We start from the raw sequence: 8,953 nt of genomic DNA, 5'->3' as shown, positions 1-8,953 counted from the left end.
CAAACTGAGTATGAATGTAGACCAAGAATCTAGACAAAATATCAACTGAATCAGTTTTGTGTTTCATCAAAAAGGTCCATGTATTTCTGGAATAGTCATCTACAATTGTGAGGAAATAAGTACAATATCATGAGTTGGAACTCTATATGGTCCCCAAACATCAATATGAACTAATTCAAAACACCGAAATGTCTTAGTCTGACTAATTGGAAAAGACTGTCTACATTGTTTGGCCTTTGGACAAATCTGACAGAAACTGTCACAATTTCTTCCTACTGTAGGCAAATCTTTATTCACTAAGTGTAGTTTATCAAAAGGCAAGTGACCCATTCTGAGATGCCACAACTTGATTTCATCACTCACTGTAGCCAAAACTATTGGACAGTCTTTATTCTCCTCTTTCTTATTCTCCATGATTTCTTCAATCACAGCATATAATCCAGACTCTATTTTACCAAGAACCACTGTAGTTGTCTTGGAAAGCCACTGAATCGTACACTTGTCATGAGTAAATATAATATTGCATGACAAATCTTTGCACAGTTTGTGAGTGGATATCAGATTAAACTGACAGCTAGGAACATGAAGCACATTCTGAAGAATAATATCTTTACCAATTCTAACATCACCAATATGAGTAACCTGAACTCTCTTACCATCAGCTACTGTGATAGACTTAGAACCCTTATCAATCAAAGAATACTTGTGCAACAAATCTAAGTTGGAGAAAATATGATCTGTGGCTCCACTATCAATGATCCATCTTGAATTAGAAGAAGTAATTAGACAAGTACCTGCCATATTCACTTTGCTGTCTGTTGGCTTGTCTGTATTGTTGATTAAACTCAAAAATTGGTGATACTGTTCTTCTGAAATATGTGTGATATTCTCATCAGTTTGCACATCATCAGTCTGCATTACTCTTGAAAATCTCTTTGCCTTATGGTGAGTTGGTGGATAACCATGTAGCTTCCAACACCTTTCCATGGAATGTCCTGCCATATTGCAGTGATTACAGAAATAAGAATTCCTTTTGCTTTGTACTGCAAACTTGTGATTTCCAGGCCCTTGTAAGATTTCAGGCTGAAACTTATTATAGTTACCCCTCCTGTCATCAGAAATTGCAAATTCCATTGGCTTAATTTTTTGATCTTCTGACATTTGTTGTTGCTTCTCATCTTGAATGAGTAATCTGTATGCAGTTGTAATACTAGGCAAGAGATTCATCATCAGAATATTGGTTCAAACTTGTGCATGTTTCTTGTGTAATTTCATTAGCAACTGGACCAGCCTTTCTTCTTCTTTTTCTTGGAGAAATTTCTGGCTAACATTACAAGAACACCCAGAACAGACACAAACTGGTACAGCTTTTGCACTGCTAAGTTCATCCCATATCATCTTGAGCTTAGTAAAGAAGTCAGTTACACTATCTTCACCTTGTGAAATTTCACTTAGATTCTGTTGCAATCCATAGAACTGTGGGCCAGAAGTCACTGAAAAACGTTCCTCTAAATCTTTCCAAATTTCTCTTGCAGTGGACAAATACACTACACTTTTTGCAATTTTAGGACTCAAGGACCTCAACAAGTATGACATAACCATGCTGTTGCATCTATCCCAGGCTTGAAAATCAGCATGATTGAGAGCTGGTTTGGGCAAAGAACCATCAATAAAACTCACTTTATTCTTGACTGCAAAAGCAAGAAGAATTCCTCTCTTCCATTCAGCATACCCTTCTCCATCAAACTTGTCTGATACTACTGCTGCATATGGATTCTCTGATGTATGTATGAAATACACACTGTTGGGATCTTGCATAGGAGGAATGTCTGTCATTGTTCTGAATCGTGCTTGACTTAGCTTTGATAAAAAATTGGAAGTGGGGAAAGATTTAGATTTCTTGGAATTTGATTTTGATCAATCTGAATTTTGCAGCTTCTTTTGTTTTGGAATTTTGCGGATTAATATGGCAGGATCATTGCCTGCTCTGATACCATAAAGAAGTTCATAGACAGAACTTCATTTGAGAGAAGAGAGGGAGAAGTTTTTATTGATTGTAAAAACTGTATTACAGAGAAGAGAAGTAGGCTAGTATTTATAGTTAAGCTATGCACTACATCTCACAACTGATCAGATGAAAGAAGAAGTTAGTTACAACTAACTTTGCTCAACTAACACAGCTAACAACTTAACTAACACAGCTAACAACTTACAACTAATCATTAAATGTCAGCAATCTGTGTAAGCCAACGCCATGTCATCAATCTGTGTATCAACTAATCTGAACAACTGAACTAGCAAAGCACACAGCAGCTTGCTTCTGTGTTTGTTGGAGACTTCAGTAGAAGCTTCAGTTGTGAGTTTGTTGTGATCAACATCAATCTCATTGCTGTCATTGTTGTGTTCTCCAATAGATTGTTTATTTTGGAAAATATATTTAGTATAGTTACATACGGAGTAATTTTTTTTTTTTCAAACATACGGAGTATATGATTTGCATCATTAGCGAGGGAGCTTTGGAGGTCCAAATCACAAACATGGTCCCCGGCCTCCTTAATAACACAAAAGGATTTCAATTTCGAATTCTGCTATTTGACCTTAACACTTTTTTTTAACCTTTATTTTCTTCTTTTGAATGTCCTTTTTGGACTTGGACATGGACACTAACTAGTGGAAGGGGATATAGATCCAAAAGTATATCAACCAAATTATGAACGTGTCACTTTTTTTAGGCAATAATAACGACTCTATTAGATCACTTGATAAATTAGGGAGGTGATAAATCCAAGGAAATTTTTACGTATTTTACGAAAATTCACATTTTTTCAAAGTTGATTTCCTTGAAATAAGTGAATTATTCCTTGAATTTATCATTTGTCGGTAAATTAGCATAGCTACGCAGGTAGATCAAGACCCTAGCTTGGTGGAATAGGAGGAGTAGCGCGGGACAAGGGGTCTCCATCCCCAAGACCGATAACCGGTAAGGATCTTAAGTATCAAACCTAAGACCTGAAAGTCATTAAACACTATTTGATCCGAGCTCTATAAAAAAAAGACATTATTAACAAATGAATAAGAATTGAAGTTGGGCGGTGATCGAGAAGATTTGAAAGCGGGAAAATCACCAAAAAAAAAAAAAGGCACTTTGAAGTAGTACTTGATAATGAATGTTGTTTTGGAGTCGCAAGAGGAAAAATGAGTTTGCAAAATTTGACTATTGCCACTTTACAGTGCATCATTGGTAGATAGCGGGAATAATTTTATGAAAATAGTTAGTATACTTCATAAAAGCTAATGCATGTTGTCAACCCCACCAATCCACCATTACTGATTTACTGTACACAACTTCACTTACTCATGTAACGTAGTGGATTCCTCACTAAAACTAACGTAACTTGCATGGATTTTGTACTTAATTTTCATCACGTACGTACACATTTGGTGAGTGCATCTTTGATCTCGTACGTTCAATGGATGATCAATTATCAAAAAAGTTGCACTTCGTGTTTATTACAATGAGTCTAAACTAACCCTCAAGTGTTACAGAATAATAATAAATATGCTCGGCTTTGGAGGTTGCCGAGGACGGGCCGAGGGCACTCAATGATTGAAGAGACACACGAAAAGAGAGGGTATGATGCACTGCCGTTTAATTTTATGAAAACTTGTTAACTTGATAAAATCTGATTGATTAAACCCGATTGAAAATTATTGGATCTGTTCAAACAAGATTGTAAGAGAGTCAAGTTACAGGACCTGATTGAAAATTGTTGACGTGATCGCAACTTATCTAAACTTATCAGATGTGCAACTTATTTTTTTAAGGCTAAAAGAACGCACCATTACTCTACAAAACCTACCATCCTTTTCCATTTCTCATTTCGCTGATCTTGTAATTAAATTGTAATGCAGAAGCATATGATTTGGATTGATTTAGGGTTTGTATAATTGTATGTGACCATGCATGTGTTAAAGTTGCGTTTAGTAACCTTTAAAATTGCTCTTCTATCCAAAACTAATGGTTATCTTACAATTAACATTATACTAAATTACTAGCTATGCATCCAAAAGCCCCAAGAATGATGCATTAAACTCATGTACCACACGTGTGAGAACTCATGTTTATTTGAGAGAATTATACTGCATTGTTTGGGAAGTGTATAATAAGTTAAATTAAAAGATGAATTATTATAAATAATACATTCATTAACTATATATATTGTAAAATACAATTCAAAAATCATCTACCTGCATATTCTACACTCACTAATCAGTCATCAAACAAATAACCGCACTAAAAATATATATTCAACAACCCTAAATTAAACCAAAATTAATACAAGACTAAATCAAAAATTAAAAATAAATAAATTAAAAGAGGAAAAGAAATCCAAAAACTAATTACTTTGAGATTTCCAACCCTAAAACACACCTTTTAGTCTTTATAATAGACTCTAGGGTTTTAACAACATCACTTGAACAAGGCCTTGCAGTTGGGTCAGTAGCAGTGCATTGGAGAGCCAAGTTCATAGTCTCCACAATCTCATTTGGGTTATTCAACTTTTGATCTCGGATCCGGGGATCAACCCACGTGTCGAGATGACAATCCGAATAACAATGGCGTGCCCACCCGATAACACCATTCGGGGCACCTAACTCTGCCTCTGTTGGGCCCTTTCCGGTGAGGAGTTGAACAAGAATTAGACCAAATCCATAGACATCATTTTTGTCTGTGATCTCCTTAGCCTCTTTTGTTTCTGCCACATAGATAGTAAGCCACTAAGTTAATTAGTTTGACACATTAATTAAAAACTACTTAACCAAGTAATTATGTTGTTACTTTAGCAGACTAATGACATTAAAATTAAATTATAATATAAAGAATGTTGCCATGCATGTTGGTCGATCGAATATCCAAAATGCAAGAATATATTATAGATAATACTCCATAATTGGGGGATCAGTGAATAGTGAGTAGTATAATTATTATGACACTAAAGTTATGAAAGTACCATGAAATAATGGTCTGAGCTGTTATTTCATTCTTTTCCTTTTAGCTTTAGAAATGGGGTCGATCGTGTTTGCTTTAGAAAACTGTGTTACTCCCTTAAATCGTGTAAACATGTTTCGATCATGCAGAATTGAATTGTTTGCATTTGTAAATGTTTCAATTATGTTTATTCGTACGTAATAGATGTTGATCATCATGACTCATGTCAACTGGATTAGTTGGTTAAAGTTTTGAAGTGATACCTAGCTAATTACTACACACGTGATCGATTTCTGTCTAATTTATCTGGTTAAAGTCTTAAGTACATACAATACATAACTAAAATATACTTATTTGAGAAGGTTGTAGCATAAGTATGTTATTAACAATAGAAAACATAATCATGCAATAAAAGCCATATATTAAAAACAATAGGGGTGTAAATAAATTACCTGGTGCAACATAGGCAGAAGACATGAAGCTCTTAGGTCCTAAGCAAAATAACCCACCACCAACACTTAATCTCAGGCGAGCCTCATCTTTTTCATCGACGACGATTCTCTCCGGCGACATTTCACCGACAAAAACACTCGGCGAGCAATGATAATGTAGGAACTTGAGAGCCCTAGCAATCCCAATAGCGATCCTTTTACGACGTTCCCAACTCAATTCATGAACAACTTCACTTAAACACTTCCCTTCCACCTTCTCATACATCAAAAACCCTCCCTTTTCGGACTTACAAACCCCAAGAAGCTTCACAATATTTGGATGCCTAATTTTACCAAATTGTGAAATCTCCTCCCACAAGTTATTCACACTCATCAACAACTCTTCTACCACAAATTTCTTGTTGCTATCATTTTTCGCGGTAATAATGTCATGGATGGAAATATTCTTAGATGCCCTAGGATCAAAGAGTTGAATTTCCCAAATGCCATCATTCATTTCCATCCTTTGGACTTGTAACAACCTTTGCCTCCTTTTCTTGATGATGATGAACACACAAAGGGTGATGATTGTAACAAACATGATAACACCAAGTGATATAGCTAGGCCCCACCACACGGCCATGGTGGGGCCCTTATGATCGTCCCCTCCGCATGGTAGTAACCCGCTCGTGGAGTCGTCGTGGGGCCCACCACATAGGTGATCATTCCCCGCCACTGCACTCGAGTTGATGTCAAGGAATGCAGCGGTGGAGGGCAACCTACCGCGAAGGTGGTTATACGAAATGTTAACCTCAACTAATGAGTCCACGTCACCCAAGTTCCTCGGTATCTCACCGGAAAGCTGATTCTCCGATAAGTCTAGCTGACCCAACACCGGCATTTGACCCAACCCGCGAGGGATTGGGCCGGTTAGCCTATTATGACTAAGGTCAAGGGTTACCATTTTCTTACATGATGTTAACTCCTCCGGAATTGCTCCACTAATCCGGTTTCTAGATAGCCTTAACAACATCAACTCTTTAAGTTTACCATAACTAGTAGGAATATTACTCGAAAAATGATTATCTGATAAATCAAAATTCTCAAGCTTAACACTAGTTGACAAATCAGGCAACCCTCCAACAAACTTATTATTACCTAAATTCAACATTTGAAGCATTGGCATATCCCATTTCTCTTCGTTCACATCCCCGGATAGATCATTGTTCGAAACATCGAGAAAATAAACATTTTCGAGCTTGGTAAACCCCTTAGGCAACCCCCCAGAAAGAGAATTGTTTTGAAGACGAATGCGTTTAAGAGAGTGGCATGATCCCAAGCTAACTGGGATTCTTCCAAAAAGGGAATTCGAAAAGAGGATAAGCTTAGAAAGATATCCGGAATTGCAAAGGGAATCAGGGATTCTCCCGCTAAGGGAATTTGTAGAAAGGTCTAAAACTGTAAGGTTGTTGGTTTTGCCAAGGTCTTTAGGGATGTTACCATGAAAATTATTAGACCATAGCTGAAGAACTCGAAGACGAGGCAATGAAGATATAGAGTTTGGGATTTTTCCTGTGAAATTATTAGTGAAAAGATGAAGAACTTCGAGGTTTTTAAGGTGGATGATTTCCTCAAGAATTTCGCCGGAGAGACGATTATCACTCAAGTCAAGTGAAACTAGACTTCCTAGTGTGTAAATAGAGGGAGGAATTGAGCCATTTAACTTGTTTTGGTAAAGAAAAAGGTGTTGAAGATTTGTAAGATTACCAAAAGATAACGGAATTGAGCCACTGAGTTTGTTGTAAACAAGATCAAGATGGTAAAGTGAGGGTAACATACCCAAATCAATTGGGATACTTCCTGACAAATTGTTGTACCCCAAATAAATCCATTTCAAATTCTTCAATTTCCCCAATTCAAATGGAATTTCGCCGGAAAGTTGGTTAGAAGCCAATGTTATAGTCTCCAACTTCGTCAAATTCGAAATCGACCTCGGGATTTCCCCCACTAGAGCATTCCCGCCAAAATCAAGATACTTCAAATTACTCAGCAAACCGAGATTCTCCGGTATTTTACCGGTGAGCATATTGTTGGAGAAGTCTAACGTCTCGAAACCGGTGCCGTATTTCACCGGACTAGGCACACCGCCGGTGAGGTTATTGTTGCTTAAGTTGAGGTTCTTTAGTGATAAACAGGAAAACAAACCTTCTGAAACATTCCCATAAAGCTGGTTACCGGAAAGATCAATGGAAACAACAAAGGGAAGACGAAACAACGACGGCGGAATCTCGCCGGAGATGTTTTTGGTAGAGAGGTTGATTGTAAGGACATGAGTTTTGTTAGGTGTGCAAGAAATGCCATTCCAAGTACATATTGATTTGGAATGACCCCAACTCGAAAGCGAACGGGTCGGGTCTTTTACCGAAGCTTTGAAGGATAAAAGATGGTCCATTTCATTAGCTTTAGATAGCTCGAATGTAATAGAGATAAAGAAGATAAAAAATTTGGTAATTTGTGATGATTTTGTCATTCTTTTTTGGACTTTTTGGAGTGAGGAAATGAGGGATTTAAGGTCAGAGAAAACAGAGGAAGGGGATTTAGCAGAGTGAAGTGATTACTGATTAGTTTGATCATCCTTTATATGCCTTGGATCTGATCAAAAGCACATCAAATTAAATATCAGTCATAAAGTTTTGTCATGAAACATGCACACAAAAGTAAAAGGTTAATAAGGAATGATGATAACTTCATATATTAGCTCTTCACTAGTTATGAAAGGGGCGTATATATCCTTTATGCTTTCAAATTTGTTTTGTTATGGTTTTTTAGATAGTGGGGTTTATGGGCCTTTTCTACTCCCAAGGTAATGAATGAAGGAAGTGTGTCAATTTTGACTTATGTTATGTTCCCTCAGATTATTAAATAAGTTTGTATATTTATAAATGAAAGTAATTTATTTTCTTTTGCTTATTTGTGTTCATTTTAATTTAATTAATTTTATTTCAAAAATAATATATATATATATATATTTATATAGAAAGACATAACATAGGTTATTAAGTACCACGAGTTGGTTAAGATGGTAGGAAGTATAACTTTTTTTTAGATGTAAGCAAGAAACTTCAATAAATAAAGAGTTTAACCAATGTTCCATCCTTACTACTAGGAAGTACCTCATACTCTAATAGGGATAGAAGTTGAAGCAAAGAGTAAGAAACTAATACGTTTAAATAGAAGAAAATATATGATTAAGAAAGTGTAAAATGACGTTTAGTTTTTTAAAACTTGTGAACTTTATTTGATTTTGGATTTGAGATAATGTTTTGCATGGAGTACGTTTGAATGAATAAATGCATATCACACAACAATATAAAGAGGCAAAATTAGTTGGGACATGCATATGTTTGGGAAAGCCCTGTGTCGAATTTGTCGGACTCGGATTTTCTTAAAATTCTCCTTTGACTCTACTTTTTTTTCCCTTTTTATCAAAATTGTGGTGATAATTGATAACGTTGAATTGTGTTCTTTGTAT

The 8,953-nt window shown here is 36.1% G+C and overlaps 1 protein-coding gene across 1 annotated transcript; it reads right to left on the bottom strand.

Moving 5' to 3' along the window:
* Positions 1-4,185: 4,185 nt before the first annotated feature.
* Positions 4,186-8,152, bottom strand: LOC110787443 (leucine-rich repeat receptor-like serine/threonine-protein kinase SKM1). The gene is made up of 2 exons (XM_021992066.2): positions 5,443-8,152; positions 4,186-4,757 (listed from the first exon to the last, which is right to left on the bottom strand). The coding sequence occupies exons 1-2, from the start codon at positions 7,949-7,951 to the stop codon at positions 4,402-4,404; spliced, it is 2,865 nt and encodes a 954-aa protein (XP_021847758.2). The 5' UTR covers positions 7,952-8,152; the 3' UTR covers positions 4,186-4,401.
* Between the last annotated feature and the right edge of the window lie 801 nt (positions 8,153-8,953).

This window comes from Spinacia oleracea, chromosome 1 (assembly GCF_020520425.1).
Source record: "Spinacia oleracea cultivar Varoflay chromosome 1, BTI_SOV_V1, whole genome shotgun sequence".
Classification (NCBI taxonomy): Eukaryota; Viridiplantae; Streptophyta; class Magnoliopsida; order Caryophyllales; family Amaranthaceae; genus Spinacia; species Spinacia oleracea.
The sequence above is the reverse complement of the archived record's forward strand: the minus strand, read 5'-3'. Positions and strand labels throughout refer to the sequence as shown.